The following is a 26,225-nucleotide window of genomic DNA, read 5'->3' as shown; positions in this document are numbered from 1 at the left end:
TAAACCATAATGGAAAAGAATATGAAAAAGAATGTATGCCTGAGTCACTTTGTTGTACAGCAGTAATTAACACAACATTGTAATTCAACTATACTTCAATAAAAAATAAATTAAAAAAAAAGAATGAGGCTGTTTTGACATGGAAAGATGCCTATGTCATACTATTTAGTGAAATAAGTTATAGAACATTACTAGAGTATGAGTCCATTTGTGTTAAGAAACACAAATCTCACGTGTGGGCATGTGAATGTGTGTGTGTTTATACAAGCATTTTTAAAAGTTAAAAGTTCAGGGGACTTCCCTGGTGGTGCAGTGGTTGAGAGTCCGCCTGCCAACGCAGGGGACACGGGTTTGGGCCCTAGTCCGGGAGGATCCCACATGCCGTGGAGCACCTGGGCTCGTGCACCACAACTACTGAACCTGTGCTCTAGAGCCCGTGATCCACAACTACTGAGCTTGCGTGCCACTACTACTGAAGCCCACGTGCCTAGAGCCCGTGCTCCACAACAAGAGAGGCCGCCACAGTGAGAAGCCCGTGCATGGCGACGAGGAGTGGCCCCTGCTTGCAGCAACTAGAGAGGGCCCAGGTGCAGCAATGAAGACCCAACGCAGCCAAAAATAAAATTAATAAATTTATAAAAGTTAAAAGTTCAAAAGTCTAAACACTCAGCAAAGTAGCAAACCATTAGCAGTGGTTATCTCTGGGTGGTGGCACTGGAGGGAACTTTCCCCCAGGGCGATGAGATGCACACCAAAGTTTAAGAAACTACTCCAAGGTGGCAAATATTTACTCTGTGGTTCTTCACAGAAAGACTTCAGATTTAGAGTCAAAACAATCAGCAGCTTGCCTTTCAGGGTTAAGCTTAGGTGTCACCTCCTTCAGAAAGCCCTCCCTGATCTCCCAGGTCTCATTCCCTCCTTCTTGCTCCCAAGTACCCCATTCTCCTCCATCACAGCATATCAGCTACCTTTGTCTTCTGCTATTGTTTTGGGTTTTGGTCTGCTTTTCCCACTAGACCATGAGCTCCTGGCTCATGCTTTTTTACCTGTCTTTCCCCCAGACCATGAACTGTTCCAGGGACTGGAACAAAGGAGACAGTCAGTGAACGCTGAACCATGGCCAGACTGAATTCCCGGGGCTCTGCCCCATGAACGCTGACACTCAGATGGGCCTGCTGCCCAAAAAGATCTGCTCTGCCCTCCCCCGGGACCTCCTCAGAGGTCCATGTCCAGGGACCCCCCAGAGGGGCTGGTAGACTCACAAATGCCTTCGTGTACTGGTTGAGCATGAAGTCCCCACTGACGGCGTGCTGAAAGGCTTCCACGGCGAAGTCTGGGGGTGCGAAGTCTGGGAAGCCTTGGCCCAAGTTCACGACATCAGCCTCACTGGCCAGTTTGACAAACTCCACCCTGGGCAACAAATAGAGAGTGGGTACCAGCCCAACCCTCCACCCCGACCTGGACTTCCGCTTGCTTCCAGGGCAGGGTGAGCAAGGCGTTGGGTTCCTTCTAGAAAAACTGCATAATCAGCATCCACCCTGGTCCGGAGATCTGTTCGTGGTCATAACTGGTTCCATGCTGATCACATGTCTTAGCCCAGGGGCTTTCCAACTTTCCACCACGATCCATAGTAAGAAATCACTTTTACATCCCAAGCTCTGTAGAGCACAAACATGGACTCAACTTTCTCCTTCCGGTGTGATCCACTGCAGTATTTCCCATCCTATTCTACTCTAGTCTTTAGAAATACTTGTTGAGCGCCCCGAAATGGATTTCATGACCCGTTCATGTGTCTCTCAGCACCACACTTTGAAATGCTTGCTCACATCATCTCTGATAGTCTATGAGGCATGTTCTGCTCCTTGATCACAGGGGGCACGGAGAAGCTGGGGTTCGGGCGACTTGCCCAACGTCTCCCAGTTAGCACTGCCAGCCTTTGGTGTCTGAAGCACCAGTTCTGCGCTTGACGATTACCCTGGACAGACTGGGGCCTGCCATCTGCCGTCTCTGGCCCCTGACCACCTTTCTTCTGGCCCTGCCTAATGGCTACCTGTTCAGGGAAACTGGAAGAGAGGCTGAGAGGCTGAAGAGGCTGGTATGCGGTTCCAGGTTGGTTGGGGGCAGAGGGGTCAGGCTGGGTGGAGTTGAATTTGCATAACAATAAATATCATTATGTCTAAAATTGGTCATTTTCTCTCCAGAGCGCCACAGTGTCTCTGAAGACAGAGTTGCTGAAGCTCAGAGAGGCCAGTGACCTGCCCAGAGTCACACAGCCGCTAAGGCAGAGCTGAGATGCAAAATCAGGTGGTGGATGTTCCATGGTGGCTGGGACAGGGGAGCCAGGCTCCAATATCCTATGGAGACCAGCTGCCCTGTGGGTTGGGCCTCTAGGGTCCTGATCCTCAGGCCACCACCCTGGGGTCAGCAGGAACCTGGGACCTTCCATGGCCCTCATCCCTCCTGGCACTCCTCTGCTGTCCCGTGCATTCCTCCCAGGCCAGCTCCTGCTCTGCCCTGCCTTCGCATGAGACTTAGCCTCTCCTGGCCTCAGTCCTTCCTTCTGTACAATGGGTGTGACGGGTTCAAGAGTCTGCTGGGTCTGTGAGTCGGGAAAGATTCTTCCTGTCTCTCCCAGCCAGTCATTTCCTCCTTCGGAGTTAGACTTTACCTTATCTGAAAAATGGGCCACAAGCCTGCCCACCTGCCTCACAGAGAGGACAGAGTGTGGCAGCCTGGGGAACAGGACCCTGGAGGCCCAACCTAGAGGGCAACAGGACCCTATAGGGCCTTTGGGCCTGGCTCCCCCATCCCAAACACCATGGAGCAACAGAGGAGAAGATGGAGGTGGAAGATTTTTGCAAAACACAAAGCGTTGTACAGCAGGGGAGTTTGAAAGAAAAAAATGGTTCTCTTTTTGGTAAAAACAACAGCCAATGATTTTTTTTTTTTTTTTTAACGTATAGAGGTGGCTCAATGCCCTTAGCCCAAGGTAGAGCGGGCCAGGAGCAGGGGTTGGGGGGAAGCGGGAAGGTCATTAAATCTTTCTCACACATCTTCCAGTGCATCCACCGAATCACGGGTGACAAGGGGCACGTATGCCTCGCATATTTAGAGTAGGTCAATAAAGAAACGATGTCAACCTCTGTGAGTGCTGGTGAGGAGCTGCCCGTGTCTTACCTTCTTATATTCCTTAGCTTAGCTTATTCTGTACTAAGTGTGAAATGAAAGAATCCCTGGAAAGCCCTCAGCCTGGTGCCTGGGTAATGGCCATCACTCACATAGTATGTCTCCTCATCCTCCCAGGCCCTTCAAGGGAAAGGGAATTACCTCCATTTCCCAGATGGGAAACTGAGGCTCAGAGCAGGCGAGTCACCGGCCCCAAATGCCACAGCCAAGCAGGGCGAGGCTGAGATCCGAACCTAAGCTGGCTGCTGGGGGTCTCACCTCTCAGGAGCTGTGGCTACAAATCTTCCCCCGTCCGAGTGCGCGGCCGTCCTGGGTACCACTGAGTTACTGCCAATCCAGGGACCGCCAGTCCTGCCCTGCCCTTGAGCCCAGGGGACCCCCACACCCCTCCCCAGCCCCACCCAGCTCACCATGGGTTGTGGTCGATCCCATTCAGCCTTCGAGCCTGCAGCTGTTTGGTCATGACGAGCTGAAGACAGAACAAACGGAGGGGTCAGTGGTGGAGGCCCAGCAGCCTGGGCCTGCCCGGGAGTTAGCTTCTCTGGGGCCACAGCCTTGGTGTCCACTCCTCCAGGCGGGAGGCGGAGAGCAGGGCTCCCAGACAAGACAGGGGGGCGGGGTCTCCCACCGCCCAGCTCAGCTCCTCCCACTCCAGCAGCCTGGACTCGCCCACCTGCCAGCCCAGGGTCCACGTGTCCTGGCACACAGACTGGATTCCATCAGGCTAAAGTTTGACCCAGGAGGGGCTGGGGCCGAGGAGGAGGGGCAGGAGGAAGGTGGAGAACAGAGCACGGGAAGGATCGTGGTGACAGTGACTGCAGCAGCTTCTCGCTAAGCTCTTCCTTTGACTTCTCAGGACCACCTGGCTGGTCCCGTTTTACAGATGAGAAGATGGAGGAGGGGGAGCGGGGAGAGGGATGTGTTCAAGGTCATACAACAGATACACTCAGACTCAGGGCTGTTTGAGACGAGGCCACGTTCTGACTCAGGCAAAGAGGACACTTGCTCGGTCCTAGGGGCTCAGGGGACCTCCCCTCCCCTTCCCTATGTTCCTTCCAGGCCAGCTTCCCCCTCACCCACAGGTGTGCAGACACTGGCCAGGCCTGAGAACCACCAAACTCAGGTCCTAAGCCCGCCTTGGCTGGGTGACATTGCACAGGTGCTTTAGCTCCCCTGGCCTCAGTCTCTCCATCAGTATAATAGGGGCATAGGCTCTGTGGTCCCTCCCAGCCTCCTGGTCCTGTGGCTTGGAGTCTCAGATGGCCGGCAGGTGGTGGGGCCACAGCTGTATCTAACAGTGAGCCCCCACTGTTCCTCATGGGCTTAGTCCCCACAGCACGTCTATCAGAGGGACCAGGATAATCCCCATGTAAAGATGAGGACACTGAAGCTCACAGAGATTCAGGGACTTCCCCAAGGTTGGAGGAGGAGCTGGACAGGACCCTGGTCAGGGTGGTGGCAACAGCAGGGCTCCTAGTGTCTGGCCCCTGCCCTGGAGAAGGGCATGGGGACCGTCTGTATACAGGCCAGGCTTTTCCATCACCTGGGAGTCTTGCTGATGGGAATGATTTGCAGAGAGCCCAGCATGGGGCTGACACCTAGTAAGTGCTTTGCTAACATTGGCAGCCCTGTCTCTGACACCTCTCACCAGGCCTGGCACTCAGAACATGTCAAAAGAGTTAAAAATGAGAGCGTGATCCCTGCCAGGGAAAATCATGTTATCACCCAAATGTTAGTCAGCAGTGATTATCTTTAGTTGGTTAGTTGACAGATATTTTTCTTCTCTTCCTTATAATTTTCTTATTTTCTAAGTTTTCTAAAATGAAGTTTTTATTTTTATGATTAAAAAATGTGGGAGAAAATTACATTTTAGAGGAATGTTTGTCAATATGATATACCAATATCAATAAAACAGGCTACAAAATAGCATGTACGGGATGATTATATTTTTAAAAATATACCCTAATATATATTTGTATGTATATATATATTTTTATGACCATATGTGAATAGAAAAAAATTTAGAAGGAAACATACCAAATGTTAAGAAAGGTTCTCTCTGAGTGGTGGAATTCTAGGTGATTTAATCATAAGTGTACTCTTCTATGTTTCTAAGTTTCTTGTATGGAGAGCATACAATGTTTGACTGACTCTGATATGTGTATTGTTTGCACATTGCACTTTCAGATGTGTCTTAGAATCTATAGCACGAGTTTAACTGGCAATTTCCCCACTTACTAGTACATAAAATAACAGTGCATCTTAATATTGATGGCATTATAGGTTCAATGATATAAGGAATTACGTTTGAATCGGGTACGCATCATACTTAAAAAAATAAAGTGAAGATGAGTCGGGGCAGTGGGGGTGGGTGGGTAGAGGTTGGAGTGAGGGAGTTTGTGGAGGGCTGGGGTGGGCGAAGGAGTAGAGGGGTGGAGGGGCACAGAGAGAGAGCAAAGGGGGTGGATGGAGTTGAATGAGTTCAGGAAGAAGATAAAAAGGGGGGACTCTAGAAACTTGGGGTGCTCAATGGAGTGACCTTTGAGTATGTCACACACTACTTGGATAAGTGAGGAACCAGTGCCTGTTCTTGAGCTTATGCATAATGTATTTATTCAGCCAACATTTATGAAGCACCTACTGTGTACCAAACACTGGGCTGGGCACACGGGGTGATGGGGAGGCAGCAGCTCCAAGGAGACCATTCAGATGCATAGCTACAAGTTCTAGATTAGAAGCAAGGGCAAGGGAGAGGCCCACATCCAGGCTGCAGGCAGAGAAGGCCTCCTGAAAGAGGAGGCTCGTGCACAGCTTTGAAGCCGGAACCAAGCTAGATCCCGGGACCCCTGGGGCACGCAAGCAGCAGAGCACGAGGGGCTAGAGCACTTACAGTCTGATGCAAACACCGGGCGAGCGAAGCTCCAGACTTCTTTCCCCGGAAGGGCCCCACCAGGTGCAAATAGATGGCCGCCGCATTCCTGAACATGCCTCCCAGAGCCATGGGGCACTGACGACGTCTCCTCCAGGGGCAGAGGAGAAGAGAGGAGAATGCCCTGGCCAGAAAATGGCTCCGAGCTCAGGATTTGGGTGCCCCCCCCCCACAGCTCTAATAACAACAACAACAGTAAGTGCTAATATTTATTGAGTAGTCCCTGTGTGCCAGGCATGGCAGCAAGTGCTTTGTTGCATGGCTATCCTTCAGTCCTTGAAACCCTGGGACCCCTTCCCCCCCAGCAACCAGAGTGACCTTTTCAAAATGTAAATCACCTCTAATTAAAAAATGATCCAGGGACTTCTCTGGTGGCACACTGGTTAAGAATCCACCTGCCAATGCAGGGGACACGGGTTTGAGCCCTGGTCTGGGAAGATCCCGTGTGCCGCACAACAGCTAAGCCCGTGTGCCACAACTACTGAGCCTGCGAGCCACAACTACTGAGTCCCTGTGCCACAACTAATGAAGTTCATGCTAGAGTCCGTGCTCCTCAACAAGAGAAGCCACTGCAATGAGAAGCCCGCACACTGCCTTGAAGAGTAGCCTCTGCTTGCCGCAACTAGAGAAAGCCCGCGTGCAGCAATGAAGACCCAACACAGCCAAATAAAAAAGATCCAGGGACTTCCCTGGTGGTCCAGTGGTTGAGACTCTGCGCTCCCAATACAGAGTGTAAGAGTTTGATCCCTGGTCGGGGAACTAAGATGCTGCATACCACGTAGCAGCCAAAAAAAAAAAAAAAAAAAAAAAAAAATCCAGTTGAAGATTATGGATGGCCCCTAACATTGCAGACAGAGTCAACCTTACACGTTCTGACTCTGGAAACACACATATCACCTGCAAATTATTGCTGTGCTAAAACCAAATCTAAAGCAGATCATGCCTCTGGATTACTAAAATACAAGGGACAGAAGAAAATGTTAAATTACACCATGGAGATGCAATTAACAAATTCAGACTGATGGAAACTCTATAGAACAAATGACCCTGTTTCTTCAACAAATAAAATGCAAGAGGAAAAAAAAGCTTGGGACTTCCCTGGTGGCACAGTGGTTAAGAATCCACCTGCCAATGCAGGGGACACGGGTTTGATCCTTGGTCTGGGAAGATCCCATATGCTGTGGAGCAATTAAGCCCATGCAGCGCAACTACTGAGCCTGCACTCTAGAGCCCGCGGGCCACAACTATTGAGCCCGAGTGCCACAACTACTGAAGCCTGTGCACCTAGAGCCCGTGCTCTGCAACAAGACAAGCCACTGCAAGGAGAAACCCATGCACTGCAACAAAGAGTAACCCCTGCTCACCACAACTAGAGAAAGCCCCTGTGCAGCAACAAAGACATAACGCAGCCAAAAAAAAAAAGCCTGGAGCGTTATAGATTAAAAGAGACTCAACAGACATAAATTAAAAAGTGAATGCCTTGGGGCTTCCCAGGTGGCGCAGTGGTTGAGCGTCCGCCTGCCGATGCAGGGGACACAGGTTCGTGCCCTGGTCCGGGAAGATCCCACATGTCGCGGAGCGGCTGGGCCCATGAGCCACGGCCGCTGAGCCTGCGTGTCCGGAGCCTGTGCTCCGCAATGGGAGAGGCCACAACAGTGAGAGGCCCGCGTACCGCAAAAAAAAAAAAAAAAAAAAAAAATTAGACACTTTTGTGTCTCAAAGGATACCGTTAAGAAAGTGAAAAGAAAACCCACAGTATGGGAGAAAATATTTGCAAATCATAAATCTGAATCTCTCCAAAGAGATATAAATGGCTAGTAAGCACATGAAAAGATGTTCAACATCATTAGTCATTAGGTAAATGCCACATTAAGATACCACTTCATATCCACTAGAATGGCTATAACAAATAAGACAGATAATTACAAGTGTTTCGAGGATGGTGAGAAATTGGAACCCTTGTATATTGCTTCTGGGAATGTAAAATGGTGCAGCTGCTGTGGAAAACCATCTAGAAGTTCCTCAAAATGTTAAACATAGAGTTACTATATGATCCAGCAATTCTGTTCCTAGTTATACACCCAAGAGAAATGAAAAAAAATATGTCCACATAAAATCCTGTACATGAATATTCATAAGCAGCATTACTCCTAAGAGTCAAAAAAGTGGAAACAAACCTAAATGTCCACCAATTGATGAACAAAATGTGGTAAATCCATATGATTTAACAATATCATTTGACAATAAGAGGGAATGAAGCACTGAATCACGCTGCAACATGGATGAACCTTGAGACATTATGCTAAGTAAAAGGAGCCCATTACCAAAGGCCACAAATTGTACGATTCCATCGATATGCAACAGGCACATCTAGAGAGACAGACAGTAGATTAGTGTTTGCCTTGGGCTGGGAGTGGCATGGGAGGTGAGGGTGGGGAACGACTGCTAATGGGTACGGGTGTCTTTTACTTTTTTAAGATTTATTTATTTATTTATTTTTGGCTGCGTCAGGTCTTAGATGCGGTGTGCGGGTTTTCTCTTCTCTAGTTGTGGCGCGCAGGCTCCAGGGCACATGGGCTCTGTTGTTGGCGGCATGTGGGCTCTAGTTGAGGCATGAGAGCTCGGTAGTTGTGGGGTGCAGGCTTAGTTGCCCCATGGCATGTGGGATCTTAGTTCCCTGACCAGGGATCGAACCCGCGTCCCCTGCATTGGAAGGCGGACTCTTTACCACTGGACCACCAGGGAAGTCCCGGTATGGGTGTCTTTTGCTGTGATGAAAATGTTCTAAAATTAGATTGTGATCATGGTTTCACAAGTGTGAATATACAAAAAACCACTGAATGGTACACTTTAAGGTTGAATGGTGCGTGTGTTATATTTCAATAAAGCTATTTTTAAAAATTTCCAAGGTTTAAAAAAAAGGCAGTGCCCTGGTAGTGGCCACGGGGATGTGTCTCTGCACTGCCAGGAGCCTAAGTGGCAGAGGGGACGGCTGTGCTCAGAAATCCATCCCCATCCTTAGCACAGAGGCCGTGCTTCCAAGGGCTGCTCCCAGCCAGTGCCCAAAGGACAGTGAGGCAAGCTGTTGCCGGGAGATGTGGCCCTCTCAAGGACTCCCACTGGCTTTCCTGGAACTTTCTGAGAACTGCACTGCATCTGAGACTTTTCCTTCCTTCCTCCCTCCCTCCTTTTCTTCCTTCCTTCTTTCCTTCTCTCTCTCCTCCAAGGGGGTCAGAATACAGCCCTAAAAAAGAAGTGGGTGTCTGGGCGTGAGGGGGACTGTTCTAGATTAAAAGACTAAAGAGACACTACTCGGCCATAAAAAAGAATGAAATAATGCCATTTGCAGCAACATGGATGTAACTAGAGATTATCATATTGCAATACAAGTGAAGTAAGTCAGAAAGAGAAAGACAAATACCATATGATGTCACTTATACGTGCAATCTAAAATATGGCACAAATGAACCTGCCTATGAAACAGAAACAGACTCACGGACATAGAAATCAGACTTGCAGTTGCCAAGGGGGAGGGGATAGGGAGAGGGATGGACTGGGAGTTTGGGATTGGTAGATGCAAACTATTACATTTAGGATGGATAAACAACAAGGTCCTACTGTATAGCACAGGGAACTATATCCAATCTCCTGGGATAAACCATAATGGAAAGGAATATTAAAAAAAGAATGTATAGGGACTTCCCTGGTTGTCCAGTAAGGGAAAATGCACACCAGGGAACCATGGAGTGTCTCAGTGAAAGGGTCTTAGAACTTATTATAGGACCTATATGGGAAAAGAATCTAAAAAAGAGTGGATACATATGTATAACTGATTCACTTTGCTGCACAGCAGAAACTAACACAACATTGTAAGTCAACTGTATGCCAATAAAAATTTAAAACAAACAATTCGCTCCTCAAAAAAAAAAAAAAAGAACTAGTTTAGGATTTGGACTTTGGTGGGGTGATTTGGGTGAGGGTCCAAGGAGCGGGACTTTGCTCTGGATTGGTGCTTTCAGAAGCAGGGATAATTTTATGGTTGGAGATCTCAATAATTTTATTTATAGGGAGGGCAGGCTAGAGTGAGACTAGTTATCATTGGTAAGGAAGCTGCAGTCCCTCGGATTAGCCAGGAGAGGGGTGTGCTTCGTGTTGTGTGGCTTCAATAATATTCGGGTTTGTCTGTGTTTAGACGTGATTATGGAGGAGTCTTGTTTTTTTTTTTTTCGGTACGCGGGCCCCTCACTGTTGTGGCCTCTCCCATTGCGGAGCACAGGCTCTGGACGCGCAGGCTCAGCGGCCATGGCTCACAGGCCCAGCCGCTCTGCGGCATGCAGGATCCTCCTGGACTGGGGCACGAACCAGCGTCCCCTGCATCGGCAGGAGGACTCCCAACCACTGCGCCACCAGGGAAGCCCCAGGGGTCTTGTTTTTGTCTTGATTCCTCAAGGTCACAGAATGGCTTTGTCTGATGTCGATGTTCTGCGAAATTGTTCAGGTGCAACACGAGACCAAATCTGTAGGTGCCAGACAGCTCCTGGATTCCAGATTCTGCTTTTCTTTTTCTAAATCCTCATACTAAGAATAAAATCCAAAGTCTTTACCATGTACCATGAGGCCGTATTAAATCAGACGTGAGGCCTCCTGTGCCGGGGATATCCTGCCACTGTCCGTTTCGCTTGCTGTCCCCTAGCCACACTCACCATTCCTGTCTGTTAGTTGTTCTCCTTATTCACTCTCCTTATCCTATAGCAGCGCCAGCAAACGTTTTCTGCATTGGGCCAGTGCAAATATTTTAGGCTTGACAGGACAGACAGTCTTTGTTGCAGCTTCTCAAGTCTGCTGCTGTAGTGGGAAAGCAGCCTTAGACAACACGTACACACACAGGCGGCAGCGGTTTGCCCTGTGGCCTCACTTTTCCGATGGATCTAAGGAGAGGTGTTGATATTTCACTTTGCTCAGCTTTTTATTCATAAGGACAGAATAACTACTTCTAAGCTCCTTATGTGCAGGACTGGAAACCGGAAGTCCAATATAACCTACCTGTTCACACCATTTCATAACTATCAGTACAACGCTCGAATTTTATTAGAGAGGGGAAATAAAAGGAGAGTCATTTATAAACCAGTAATGGATATTTTAATATGTAAATGTTCAGGCTTGTCCACACTAGAAGATTCTAGGAAGTAGGGAGCTGTTGGCACCTGCTTATAAGAAATGTCTGGCCTAAACTAGGCAACTCCCTAGCCTAGTCCCTTCTAAACCCCTCCTAACCTAGCCTCTTCCTCTAAGGTCCTTCAAAGCATCTCAGAGCCCTGAAAACTAGCCATCTGTCCAAAGGTGGGGCAATTCCTCCTCTGTTCCTCACTCCATCCTCAGCTTCTGCCAAGCATGTTCTCTGGCCAGGCCCTGGCATAGCGCTGAGACTACAGTGTGGACCAGGCCTTGTGAGAGATGCCCACAAACACTGTCTCCTTCATTATCCAGCAAGTATTTCCTGACAAGTGCAAAAATGTGTGTTATGGCTCGAATTGTGTCCTCCAAAAGGATATGTCCAAGTCCTAACCTCTGGTACCTGTGAATATGGCCTTATTTGGAAATGAGATCTTTGAAGATGTAATCAATTTAAGACAAGGTCATACTGGATAAGAGCGGACCTTAATCCAATATAATTTGTGTCCTTATAAGAAGAGGAGAAGAGACACAGACATACAGGGAGAAGGTCATGTGAAGATGACGGCAGAGATTAGAGTAGAGCACCTACAAGTCAAGGAACACCAAGGGCTGCTGGCAGCACCGAAGCTAAGAGAAAAGCGTGGGCCAGATTCTCCTCTGGAGCCTTCAGAGAAAGCATGGCCCCAATGACACCTTGATTTTGGACTTCTGGTCTCCAGAACTGTGAGAGAATAATTTCTGTTGTTTAAACCGCCCAGTTTGTGGTACTTTGCTGCGGACGACCAGGAAACATACAGTGGGACACTAGGGGGCGCTGGGGACACAGCCCCCCCCCCCCCCCCCCCCCCCCCCCCCCCCCCGCCGCATGCAGGAGTTAGGGAGGGCTCCTTGGAGGATGTGGCCTTCCAGCTGAGTCCCAAAGGAGGGAAAAGGGTGCCAGGTGGTGCAAAGGCCCGTGGAACAGAACTGTGAGATTCCAGGAGCTGGGAAGTCAGTCCGGCCAGAGTTCACCCTCTAATTTCTCAGAATCGAGAGTACTCCCTGGAAACCGGAGGTACTCCCTGATCCCTGTGGATCCAGAACCAGAGCTTGGAGCAACAAAGGGCAGTGTGATTATTATCTGAGGAGGGGCATTCCACCATGTGTCATGCCAGGGGGTGGTTGTCGGCATGCTTCAGCTTCCCTCAGCCAGAGGACAAGAGGCCCATGGCTGGGTCTGAGCCCAGTGCTGGTTATAGTGGGTGCCTTGTGACCACTGCGTGTTCTAGGGGGACCAACCATCCTGCTTGCCTGGGATTGAGGTGTTTCTCGGGATGCAGAACTTTCAGTGCTAAAACCAGGACCATCCTGAGCAAACGGGGATGGGTGGTCCCCTCAGATTGGCCAAATGTAGGGCTGCTGCTCCCGTCCTGTGCCTGATGTCCTGCTGACTCCTCCAGATGGGCTTAATCCTATGGGACCCCCCTTGACCATCTCCTGACCACTTGGTTCAAAATCTGTGGGTGCCTGGTAGGCTGATCCTCTCTCTGACACGGTCGCCCACATCACTCCGTGTCTATCATTTCTGTCCTTTCTCCTAAGGTGGCTACACCTCCTCTGCCCTAAATCATGCTTTCATCATCTCACCGGATTACAGAGGTAGGAATAATATTAACACAACCAGCTCTAATTTGCTCACTTGGCACCAGGCACTGCAATAAAGACTGTACTCATGTCATTGGACCTTTTCAACAGTCCTGGAAAGCAGGTGCTATTTTCACCTCCATTAATAAGCAAGGAAATTCATAATAATGAAAAAATAATAACAAACACTCAAATGGAGCTCCTGAAGGTCGGGGGAGGGTCTGCATCCCTGGATACCCAGTAAATGGCAGAAACTCACATGGGAAAAGATCCCAGCTTGTGGCCCTTTCCTCTCCTCTGCCCCAATCTCAGCCCTTCACCCTCACTGCCAGCTCTCAGGAAAGGTGGTACCTTGGGGCTGGAGGTGGCCTGGGACACCTGGCTCCATGGAGGGAGAGGAGAGCCTGTGCTGGATGAGGATACGCTTAACCAGTCTCGCTGCCTCGGGGCTGGGGCTGGAAACCAGGTTGGGGCTTTCACTGCAGAGCACTGCCAGGGCAGGGGGCGGTGTGTGTGTCCGGGTGAGTCTGTGGGCACGGGAGTGAGCATTACACTGCACCCTCTGTGGGGCAGATTTGTCCTGCCAAACATTTGGTGCTCCCCTGGGATCAGGCACCAAGCAGACCCCTGAGGAGAGGACTAGAACACAGGCTTTGGGGTCACGCAGACCTTGGCTGTGTGACCCAGGGCAAATCACTTCTCCTCTCTGAATGTCAGTTTCCCTGTCTATAAAATAAATAAAAATAAGATAATTCATGGAGGGACTTCTCTGGTGGTCCAGCAGTTAAGACTCCATGCTCCCAATGCAGGGGACCCAGGTTCGATCCCTGGTTAGGGAACTAGATCCCACATGCCGCAACTAAAGATCCCACATGCCACAACTAAAAGATCCCGCACGCCACAACGAAATCCCGTGTGCCGCAATGAAGATCTGGCACAGCCAAATAAATAAAAATAAAATAAATAAATATTTAAAAAAGAGATAATTCATGGAAAGCACTTCACTTAGTGCCTGGCACATAAAGGGTGACCGTAAATGACAGGTTTTTCTATGTTTGTTTTGGCCACACCACACAGCTTGCGGGATCCTAGTTTCCCAACCAGGGATCGAACCTGTGCCCCCTGCAGTGGAAGTGTGGATTCTTAACCTGGTTATTGGACCACCAGGGAAGCCCCAGTGACAGATATTAATAATAGAGTGGGCACTTTTTGGAGCTAGATGTGTGTGAATTCACACATGCTCACTGGTGGGGCTGACTTCTCCGTCAGATCTCCTCAGGAGGCTTAGTGCTGAGGGCCTGTGATAGTTTCAGGAGCCTATGAAAATGTTTTCATTTTAATTTATTTTAAAATAAGAAATAAAGAGAATATAATAACAATGAATTGTATAATAATGAATCCAGCCTGGATGATATCTGTTATTTACACCAACATAGTTGTAAAATATAATTTTGTTTTTGTAAAATATAACTTTTATTATTTTTTTTTAATGGAGAAAGGGGTCCATGAAGTAAAAGTGAATAGGGTCCCTGAAAGTTTTAATGTGACTTTGAACATGGGTATATCTGTGTGTGGTTGTGATGTCATGTGCAAATAAAAGTGTTTGAGGGATGGGGGGGTGGGATGAACTGGGAGATTGGGACTGACATATATACACTACTATGTATAAAATAGATAACTAATGAGAACTTACTGTATAGCACAGGGAACTCTACTCAGTGCTCTGTGGTGACCTAAATGGGAAGGAAATCTAAAAAAGAGGGGATATATGTATACGTATAACTGATTCACTTTGCTGTACAGCGGAAACTAATACAACATTGTAAAGTAACTATGCTCCAATAAAAATCAATTAAAAAAAAAAGAGTGTTTGCCCTTGAGCACTTGTCCACATCTCTGTGTTTGTGAGCATGTGGGCGTCGTGGGGACAGTTTTCAGGAACTTGAAGGGGAGGGAGAAGCCACTGGGGGTCTGAACCGAGGGCAGGAAGGGCACAGGTGGCCACGTGGGCTGCCCTCACCAGCAACACTGCCTGAGGTCAAGGCAGGAGGGGAAGTGGGTGCTTGTTGTTCCTGAAGCTGCCAGCAGGGGGCATGAAAAGCCAGCCCTGTCTAGACTTCCAGCTAGCTGGCCCTGGGGATCCACACATTAGGCCACAGGACAACTTTCGTGCCTCAAGAGGGGGCTGTGGCCTCACTTCATAGAAGAGGTCCACCGTGGGGAGCTTGCTGGTCCAGGCCCACCTCGAGGCAGGACTGCTGGCCTCCCAGTCCAGAGTTCTCCCACTGACTGGGCTGACCTAGAGACCTCCACAGGAACTCATTCATAAACACCTGGGGGCTCTCACCGGGGACCCATTCAACTCATTCAAGGGCAGCCTTTCCCAGGCCACACCCATCTCCAACTCCCCATGTGCCTCATCTCTCATCTTCCAGGAGGCAGGTCTTCCCTGGACAACTCCTCTGTAGCCCTGAAGTCTATGCTAAGGGTAAGGACAATGGCCTTTTATTTACTGCACACTTTCTCTGTGCCAGGCTGCCTGCCGAGCACCTCACAGGGTCCATCACTTTATTTATTTATTTATGAATTTTATTTTATTTATTTTTATTAGTCATTAGTCATCAATTTTATACATCAGTGTATACATGTCAATCCCAATCTCCCAATTCATCACACCACCATCCCCACCCCCCCGCAGCTTTCCCCGCTTAGTGTCCATATGTTTGTTCTCTACATCTGTGTCTCAATTTCTGCCCTGCAAACCGGTTCATCTATACCATTTTTCTAGGTTCCACATATATGCGTTAATATACGATATTTGTTTTTCTCTTTCTGACTTACTTCACTCTGTATGACAGTCTCTAGATCCATCCACGTCTCAACAAATGACCCAATTTCGTTGCTTTTTATGGCTGAGTGGTATTCCATTGTTATATATATCCATTCGTATATCCATTCATTTGTCGATGGGCATTTAGGTTGCTTCCATGACCTGGCTATTGTAAATAGTGCTGCAATGAACACTGGGGTGCATGTGTCTTTTTGAATTATGGTTTCCTCTGGGTATATGCCCCGTAGTGGGATTGCTGGGTCATATGGTAGTTCTATTTTTAGTTTTTTAAGGAACCTCCATACTGTTCTCCATAGTAGCTGTATCAATTTACATTCCCACCAAGAGTGCAAGAGGGTTCCCTTTTCTCCACACAGGGTCCATCACTTTTAATTCCACCAGAAAGGTTCCATCAAGAGGCTAAGTCACACATCCAAGGCCACAGCTAGCATGTAGCAGAGCCGGAATTTGAACTCAGGACACTGACTTCAAAGCCTGTATTCACTGCCACTGTGGAGCAAGGGGAGGCTCTGAGCAGTGACATGACGGCCCCTTAGGCCACTGACTCCTACTTCCAGAAAGAGCCAAAGAAGCACAGACTGATAGGTGTTCAAGGGGAAATGAGAGAATTTGGTCCAGTCACTCACATTTTACGGATGGGGATACTGATGACCAGGGAGGGGAACTCACCAGCTCAGATTCCAGTAGGACCAGGTCACCTGAGTCACAGTCCTGGCATTTTTCTCATCCTAGCAGGCTGCTTAGGACATTATGCACATGGCCCAGAGGAAGCTGCTCAACAAACTTTTGTTGAATGAGAGAATTAATGTCTACTCTCCAACCAGACTGTGAGCTCCATTAGAACAAGGACTCTCCTCTGTTCATCTTTTTACTGTCAACATCTGGTTCAGGGACTTAGGTGCGCAACTTTTTATCGCTTCAGCAAATATTTATCAAACTTCTGTTATGTGCTATGCCCTAGGCTAGCTGCCAGGCACACAAGGGTGAATAGGATACCTTCCTTTCCTTCAAGGTGTGCACACAGAATGAAGGAGACAAACAAGTAACCAGACCATTCTAATATAGTGTGAGTCTTAATATGCAAAGGATTCTTATAAATCAATAACAAAAGCCCAACATCTCAATAGAAAAAAAAAGTGTGCAAAAGATATAAATTCACACAAAAAAGAAAATAGCCAATAAACTTGAAAAGATGCTGAATCTTGTCATAATTAACAAAATGCAAACTAAAGTGAAACACTATTTTCTGCCTCTCAGGCAGAGAATAAGAAGATTAAGATCCACCAAGTGAACACTATGGTGCACTAAAAGTCATTGGTATAACTTTTGGAGGGCAACTTAATAATAGTGACTTATATTACTCTTTGACTTAACACTTCATCTTCTAGAAGTATCTTACAGGAATATTCATACATATACATAAAGAGGTATCCACCTGGATGATTTGTGCAGCATTGTGTGTGAGAGAGAAAAACTTGGAGACAATCTGATGTCCATCAGTTGGAGGCTGGTTCAATTTGTTATGATTTATCCATACAATGGAATATTGTGCAGCCATCAAAAGGAATGAGATCACCCCTAGCATTCTGACATGAAAAGATATTCAGGTTACATGAAAAATGCGTGTTGATTTCAAAACTTACTACAAAGCTACAGTAATCAAAACAGTGTGGTACTGGCATAAGGATAGAAATACAGACCAATGCAACAGAATTGAGAGCCCAGAAATAAGCCCAAACATCTATGGCCAATTGATTTTTGACAAGGATGCCAAGACCATTCAATGGGGGAAACATAACCTCTGCAACAAATGGTGGTAGGGGGACTTCCCTGGCAGTCCAGTGGTTAAGACTTCACATTCCAATACAGGAGGTATGGGTTCGATCCCTGGTCGGGGAGCTAAGATCCCACATGCCTCGCGGCCAAAAAACCAAACAGAAGCAAATTGTAACAAATTCAGTAAAGAATTTAAAAATGGTAAACATCAAAAAAAATCTTTAAAAAACAAAACAAAACAAATGGTGCTAGGACAACTGGATAGCCCCTCGCAAAAGAATAAAGTTGGACCTCTATCTCACTCCATCTACAAAAATTAACTCAAAATGAAACAATGACCTTGATCACATTCTTGATAGTGTCCTTTGATGCACAAAAGTTTTACATTTTTATGAAGTCCAAACATAGAATTACCTTATGACCCAGCAATTCCACTCCTAGGTATATACCGGAAAAAAATAAAAACATATGTCCACACAGAAACTTGTACATGAATGTTAATACCAGCGTTATTCATAATAGTCAAAACGTGGAAACAACCCAAATGTCCTTCAACAGAAGAATGGGTAAATTAGGGTATATTCATACAATGGAATATTATTTAACCTTAAAAAGGAACAACAGACATATTGATACATGGTACAATACAACTTGAATGAACCTCGAAAACATTATCCTAAGAAGTCAAGCACAAAAGGTCACCTATTGTATGATTACTTTTATAGGATATATCCAGAATAGGCAAATCTATAGAGTCAGAAAGCAGATTAGAAGTTACTAGGGCCTGGGAGGGGGAAATGTGGAGTGATTATTCAATGGGTGTTTTTCTGAGATAATGAAAACATTTTGAAACTAGAGGGAAGGGGTGGTTGCACAACACTGTGAATATACTAAATGCCACTGACCTGAACACTTTAAATGGTTAATTGTATGTTATGTGCATTTTACCTCAATTTTAAAAACGTATGGTAGGAAAAAAAGGCAGGTTGAAGACAATATACTCCATTTGCATTTTAAAATTATACAGATAGATACATATGTGGTGGTACATGCATACACATACACAGTCCTCACTTCCCACTGTACTGTGGGACTGTGAAAATGACCATGCAAGCTGAAATCATGCAAAGAGAACTTAATTAATGGGAAAAATTATGATTGTTCTGTGACCTTTCAAAGTTGTTGTTGAAGGATTAAAAACTCTTGATGGTCTGTTACACATGTAGAGACAAATGAAAAAGTAGTAAAACTAGTAATAAATTTAATACTTATTAAATTACTAGTGTAATTTAAATTAAAAACATTGGAATTCAAGAGTTTTCTTTCTTTATCAAAATGTATCAAGGACGATCCAGCAATCCCACTTCTGGGTATACATCCAAAGGAAGCGAAAACCCTGTCTCAAAAGATACCTATACTCCCATGTTCATTGCAGCATTATTCATGAGAGTTAACATTTGGAAACAACCTAAGGGTCTGTTGATGGTTAGATGGATAAAGAAAGTGTGGTATTTATGTATATACAATGGAGTATTATTCAGTCTTTAAAAAGAAGGAAATCCTGCCATTTGTGATGACATGGATGAAACTGGAATACATTATGCTAAATGAAATAAGCCAGAAAGAAAAAAGACAAATACTGCATGGTATCACTTATACAGAAACAGAGTGTATAATAATGGTTGCCAGGTGCTTGGGGATGGGGGAAAATAGGGAGGGGTTGATAAAAGGGTACAAACTTTCAGTTATAAGATGAATGAATCTGAGGATCTAACTGGTGACTATAGTAGATAATACTGTATTGTATAATTGAAATTTGCTGAGAGAGTAGATCTTCTCCCTAAAAAAAGGGTAACTATGTGAGGTAAGGGATGTATCAGTTAACTTGATTGTGGGAATCATTTCACAATGTATACATATATCAAATCATCACATTGTACATTTTAAATATATTACAGTTTTATCTGTCAATTATGCCTCAATAAATCTGGGGAAAATTATCAAGAGTAGTTTGAACAGTGCTTGCCTTCTTCCTGTAGTGTAACTTGAGATACAGAAAGAGCATCTTTTCTACGCATTGGTGAGTCATCATACTCCTTTCTAAGTTTAGATCAACTTAAAACATTTTATCCTTTGTACTTTCAATGTCATGAAATATATCTGGCAGTTCCTTTAATGTGATGTTTTTGCTGGCATCACTTCCTCAGGACTTCATCCTTTTTGTCAGAACCACTCCCATTCATATGTCGATAGGTGTACCTTCACCAAGTTTCCCTGGCTGCATACCTAGAGTTTCTGGAATAGCAAATAGCTGTGGTGTCAACATTCCCAGAGCCAGCTATTTTTTAAATCACTCCATTTATCTTCAGTTCAAATTGCCCTTTCAGTGTTATCACTCTGCATTTCTGTGCTGCACTTTCATGTGTGTTGGCCAATTCCCTCTTTTGCTGATACATTTTTATAAAATGTCACATGGGTTTATCACAGGGAGACGGGAGGCAACACAAGGACATGCTTTGCTGTCTGTGTAGGAACCGAATAACACGCATGGTGACCAATCAACAACAGGCTTTGAAAGAAGAGGTGTAACTGGTCACTGGCCATTATGCATCTGTCATCTCCACAGCGATTTGTGGATGGAAGAGCTAGCAGCAAAGTCCATACTTAATGCAATTACTCACAGTTAACATAACATGGCAACTGAAATCTGAACAGTGTTATTGAGGGACTGGTGTTGTTTAACTAAACCGTGGTATCTGAAACTCATACAAAGCAAGTACTGCCTGATTATATACTGTATATGTTTGTGCATGAATTATTAACAGTGCCTCTCCCTGGGACTGGCTTGGGGGGGTCTTATAAACTTCCATGCAGTTTTTGTTTTGTTTTATTTTGTTTTTTTAATGAGGCTGCGAAGTTCTGGAATCAGACTGTGGACTGAAGTCATTTACTAGCTGTGTGACTTTTGGAGAATTACTAACCCTTTCTGAGAATCATTTTTGAAGTGAGAATAATGATAGTTCCTGCCCCATGGGTTGCAGTGAGAAGTCAATGAGATAACACGTGAAAACCACTTAGCCTGGTGCTGGGCAAGGAGTCAGTGTTCCACAAATGTCATCATTGTTATTGTTATTACTAAAATTTAGTCTGAGAAGTGCTGCAATGCAGGCAGCTCTCGGGAGGCCAACCCTGCCTGGAGAAGGGAGCAGAGATGCACCAGGTGACCTTTAGGACACCTTCCTGTGCAGCCTCCCAGGCATCTAAAGTCACAGGTTTCCTTGCTGCCAGGCAAGGGGCTGGCGCCCGGCGGTCAGTGCCCCGCCTAACACACGCCTCCATCAATCCGGGCAGCTATTGGCCACCTTCGCAGCCAGAAGGCACCACGACTAGTGAACAGCAGGTGGGTGACCCCTCGGAACACGCCTCAGCGACCAATACTCTGGCGGCTGATGTCAGCTACACCTCCCGCTGGGTACAGCCTGCGTTGAGACTGGATAAAGTCCAAAGCCTCCCTAGCCTGGCCTTTGGAGCTGGCCTGAATCCAGACTCTGCAGCTTCCATGTTCTCTCCTCTTCCAGACATACGAATCCTTTGCTCTTGAACAGACGTTGCCCATCTTTGCTCAAGCTGTGCCCTGCCTGACATGCCCTTTAATCTGATCCCCCTGGCAGGGCTGAACCCCAGCTCCGCCTCCTCTCTGAAGCCTTCTGGGTCAGCCTGGGCCTTCCTCTGAACTCAGAGCACCTACTATGCACCTGCCCCCCTGTGCTAAACTCTCATCTTCACAGCAGCCTATAGGAAGGCATCATCGTCCCTATTTTGTTCAAGAGGAGAATGAACAAAGCTTACTCAGCTGAGAGAGGCTGAGCCGGGATTCAAACCCTGGTTCGTCTATTTCCAAAGTCTAAACTCTTCCCCCCCAAATCCTTCTTTCAGGAGGTGGGTGCTGCTGCCTCTATCAGCTCAGGAGCACATCAGTCCCTGGGGACAGGAGCCACGTCTTTTCCAGCTTCCACCCTGCATGGCAGCTTGCAAGGACAGGCAAGGTGATTTTGTCTTTGCAGCCTAGCCCTACATCACCTAAGCCAATTCTGTGCAGTAAGGATATTTGGTTTTATTTATTAAAAAAAAAGTTTTTTCGGGCTTCCCTGGTGGCGCAGTGGTTGAGAGTCCACCTGCCGATGCAGGGGACACGGGTTCGTGCCCCGGTCCAGGAAGATCCCACATGCCACGGAGCGGCTAGGCCTGTGAGCCATGGCTGCTGAGCCTGCATGTCCGGAGCCTGTGCTCCGCAACGGGAGAGGCCACAACAGTGAGAGGCCCGCGTACCGCAAAAAAAAACCCACCAAAAAACAAAACAAAAAAAAACAAAAAAAATTTTTTTTTCAATTTTTTGGCCATGCACGCAGCATGTAGGATCTTAGTTCCCTGACCAGGGATTGAATCTGCGCGCCCTGCGGTGGAATGGTGGAGTCTTAAGCACTGGATGGCCAGGGAAGCCCCAAGGATATTTGGTTTTAGTGCTTCTCAATAGCGGCACACTTGGTATTTGGGCTGAGTCAGTTCTTTACTGGGCAGATTTACACAGTGCCTAGAAGGATGTTTAGCACACCTGGGCTCAAAATGTCAGAAGCCCCCTCCCTCTCCAGTTACTGAGAAAACACAAACCATGGCACCTCTGGAGAAGAGGCCTGGGAGGGGGTACCGTGCCCAGGCAAGACCAGTCTGTTACATGAAAAACCACAGAAGATGAAAGCTTGGATTTGGAACTTGGACTTGGATAAAACGGTCCCAGCTCCACTCCACTAGCTATAGGATCTTAGTCGTGCCATACTAGGGTCAGCTTCCTCATCTGTGCAGTGGGGACAATAATAATGCAATCACCCCCAGAAAGCATGTAGCACAGGTCCTAGCCTACTTAACCTGTCAATGACAATAAGCTAGTAACATTTAAACCTATAAGACTTTCCATAAGGGCTTCCCTGGTGGCGCAGTGGTTAAGAATCTGCCTGCCAATGCAGGGGACACGGGTTCGAGCCCTGTTCAGGGAAGATCCCACATGCCACGGAGCACCTAAGCTTGTGTGCCACAACTACTGAGCCTGCGCTCTTGTGCCCGAGAGCCAAAACTACTGAGCCCGCGTGCCACAACTACTGAGCCTGTGTGCCACAACTACTGAAGCCCACGCGTCTAGAGCCCGTGCTCCACAACAAAAGAAGCCACAGCAATGAGAAGCCCGCGCACCACAAGGAAGAGTAGCTCCTGCTCGCTGCAACTAGAGAAAGCCCGCGCGCAGCAATGGAGACCCGATACAGCCAAAAATAAATAAATAAAATAAATAAATTTATTTTTTAAGAAAAGGAATGCAAGAAACAAAAGAAGCAAAACAAACAAAAAAAAGACTTTCCATAAAAATTAGTTAACCAAAGAGGACAACAAAATCTCTTGCAGATAATGAATCCTGATTTTTCTGTTTGTTTGTTTTGGATCTAAAAACAGAGTCCCTACAAGACGAGTGTTTGGTGAAAGCTTGTCAAGTCAACGGTTCTGCCCCAAGGGAGGTGACAGCCTATCTGGGAGCCCCAACAAGTACACTGACTTAGACACAGTTCCCCTTGGCTTTGGAATTGGCAAAAGAGAGAGAAATGGCTTCTGGAGCCCAGACTGCAGGTTCTGGGCCAGAGGGGTTGGCGGGTGGGGATCCTAAGTTAGATACACAGTAGCAAAGCCACTCCTTTTTCCTCCTGGCACAGGATCCAGATCCAGAATCGGTATCTCACTCTTTAGGGCAGTTTTACACATGCAAGAAAAAACAATATATGTATATATGTTTAGTGCCTGGCAGGAAGATTAGAGAGCGTCATATCAGTTTTACAGATGGAGAAACTCTCAGAGTGGAGAAATGACTTACCCAAAGTGAAAGTCTTAGAAAAGCACAGAAGGACCCCAGCTGTGAATCCAAAGCTTGTATCACTGTCCAAGAATGAGGAAGTGAGATGAGGGTTTGGGAAATATTTCAGGGAGATGGCAGTGCCATCTGAGAGTGGGATGTGGCCCCAGGTCTGTTAGGGTAGGAGCGACGGTGATTCCTCGCTGGCTGCAGGTGGAGTGACTTTGGCCTGCTGGCTACAGAAGCGGGGGCGGGGGGGGGGCATGCCCAGCTAGATGTCCCAGCACACAGGCAACCTGATAACCCCAGCGGGCACAGATGGCCAGGGAGACAGGAGGGACATTCCTGTGCTGACACACCTTTGTTCACATGGGCAGAGTTTCTACGTCAGCAAGTGGGCTGCCACTCTGGGGGCCGAATGAATGGGGGGAGGGGGCATCAGTGTGAAGGACTTCCTCACCGCTAACTCTCCTGTGTTCCTCTGTTGCCTCCATCTGGATTATGAAATTAGGGAGTCCTACCCTTTGGGGATGCAGAAGGTTAAGTGTGGCCTGGAGGATGGGAAGCCACAGATGTTGCCATGAGGAGACATTCTCTAGGAGGAAAGAGCAATTCAGGCAGACGCCATCTGATCATCTCTGGCCTGCGTAGTCTCTGATCATGCCGGTTATCTTCAGGCATGAGGGCGCCTCTGCTCCAGTCTCCAGCTTCATCATTTCTCCTCCCAGATATCTTATGTATCTTTCAGTCACAGATTAAAAGTTACCTCCTTTGAGAAGCCCTCTGTGACTCCACCCGGGCTGGACTAGGGCCTGGACTAGGTGCTACCTCCTCTGTGCTCCCAAGGCCTAAGCTTCTGCTCACCCACCACAGTGCTCATCACAGGTGCTAACTGCTGGGTTGTCTGTTGCCCTGAGCAGACTCCAAGGACAGGAACTGTGTGTCTGTCCTGTTCTACATCAGCTCCACAGCCTCTGGCAGCTCAACTAGCCCATCTGAGGCGTCTCAAAGAATTAGTGCTGGGGCTTCCCTGGTGGCGCAGTGGTTGAGAGTCCGCCTGTCGATGCAGGGGACATAGGTTCGTGTCCCTGTCCGGGAAGATCCCACATGCCGCGGAGCGGCTGGGCCCGTGAGCCACGGCCGCTGAGCCTGCGCGTCCGGAGCCTGTGCTCCGCAACGGGAGAGGCCACAACAGTGAGAGGCCCGCGTACCGCAAAAAAAAAAAAAAGAATTAGTGCTGATGACCCCAGGAGGCTGAGGGAGAGACCAAGGAGCTCAACAACCTCTCCAGAAGTGGGGGAGTGAAGACTTGTGGGGACCCGCTTTGGGCAACTTTTTTTAAATTGAAGTACAGTTGATTTACAATGTTGTGATGGGCAACTTTCTTAACTTCTCTGTACTTCACCTACTGACCTGTAAAATGGAGCTAGTCTGCCTGTAAAGCACAAAGGAGGACACGAGGGAGCACTCAGTGTCAGTGACTGTAGTTAGCTCTACAGGAGGGGGCGTGGAGGCTCAGGGAAGTACATGCCAGGTCCAGAGTCTCAAGGCTGGAAAGGGTTCTGGCCTCCAATGTGTGCCTCTCTTCATTTTGCACTGCTGGTTGTCTCCTGTCTGTTCCACTTGCTCAGTCCATAAACAGCCAATAAATAGCTGCTGGATGCCTGCTGGGTGCCAGGTCCCAAGCTGAGTGTTGCATGGTTGATAACAAAAAAGCTTTTCAGGAGGGAGCGGGATGAGGAAGAATGGTGGGCATTAGCATAAAATCCTCCCTGGCTCAAATTCTAGCTTTTCCACTTCCTGGCTATGAGATATTACTAAGGTCCCTAATCTCTGAGACTGTTTCCTCCTCTAATAATGGGGAAATACAAGACCTCCCAGCAGGAGAGCTGAAACCAGGCACTGGTCAGCTAGATAAATGGGAGCCAGTTATTATCTGCAGCATCCCACTTTATTTTTAACCAACCTGTTTGCTTGGTAGTAAATTCTTCCCCCTTGTCCGGGCACCCACGACCCCGGTTCTCCTGTCGGAGGCCACCACTGTTAACAACTCGTGCATCTCACCAGCCGGCTGGTGCACACACCGGCAGACACCCATGCCCCCACACGCGTTCTTTCACACAAACGGTAGCACCAATCAGCGCTGTTCTTTTCGCCCCTTCCCTTTTCCATCTACGGTATCTTGGAAGTGGTCCCATATTAAACATTTTTCTTTTTAGCGGCTGCATAGTATTCCGTTGTATGGATTCTCTTTTGGCGTGCTTGCCGTTACTATTATAAATATGGGAACTCCGAGGACTTAGGATCCCTAGAGCTGTCGAGCTGGAGTCCGGCACCCGGTTCCAGCCCCGGCTCTGCCCAGAATTCTCCCAGTCGCCTTGGGCTCCCTCTCCCCACCGGTACCGGTACCGTACGATCGCGGGGGTGGGGGTGGGGCAGGGGATAGGGGTGCAGAGAGGACCAGCCTGGCGGGTCCCAGCGTCCGAGTGCGGGTCGGAGAGTAGCGCGCCCAACAGCTCCCGTCTGGTTCAACCTTTCAGCGTAGCCACTCCGCTATATCAGAAGCACCAAACGCAACGAGTAGTCTGGCACAATCGACCTTGTAACCGGTTTCCAGGCCCTCCCGCCTCGGCACCTGACCCCGGGGCAGCAACGCTCAGGCACCAGCTACTCACCCCTGCCTCGGCCGCTTCACCTTTCGTCCCCAGGCGCCGAAGGTTACAGCCGTCCCTGTCGTTTTAAGGGGGCCGAGCCCGGGCTCCGCTACTTCCGCCCCAAAGCAACATGGTGCCTGC

General features: G+C 47.7%; 1 protein-coding gene across 3 annotated transcripts in view; it reads right to left on the bottom strand.

The window, feature by feature from the left end:
* Positions 1-26,169, bottom strand: part of LOC309964248 (kynurenine--oxoglutarate transaminase 1) — a 33,408-nt gene extending 7,239 nt beyond the window's left edge. The window contains exons 1-3 of one of the 3 annotated variants that reach the window (XM_082843066.1): positions 26,106-26,169; positions 3,597-3,655; positions 1,263-1,410 (exon numbers count right to left, since the gene is read on the bottom strand). In XM_082843066.1, the coding sequence (XP_082699192.1) occupies positions 1,263-1,410; positions 3,597-3,649 (201 nt within the window). In that variant the 5' untranslated portion in view covers positions 3,650-3,655; positions 26,106-26,169. Of the gene's footprint in view, positions 1-1,262; positions 1,411-3,596; positions 3,656-6,076; positions 6,402-23,451; positions 24,659-26,105 lie in introns of those variants that run through there. The other 2 variants (XM_082843067.1, XM_082843065.1) reach the window with 2 other exon arrangements.
* Positions 26,170-26,225: the final 56 nt, after the last annotated feature.

This window comes from Leucopleurus acutus (assembly GCF_964270905.1).
Source record: "Leucopleurus acutus genome assembly, chromosome: 7".
Taxonomy (NCBI): Eukaryota; Metazoa; Chordata; class Mammalia; order Artiodactyla; family Delphinidae; genus Leucopleurus; species Leucopleurus acutus.
Note: the sequence above shows the minus strand (reverse complement) of the source record. Positions and strands in the feature narration are given on the sequence as shown.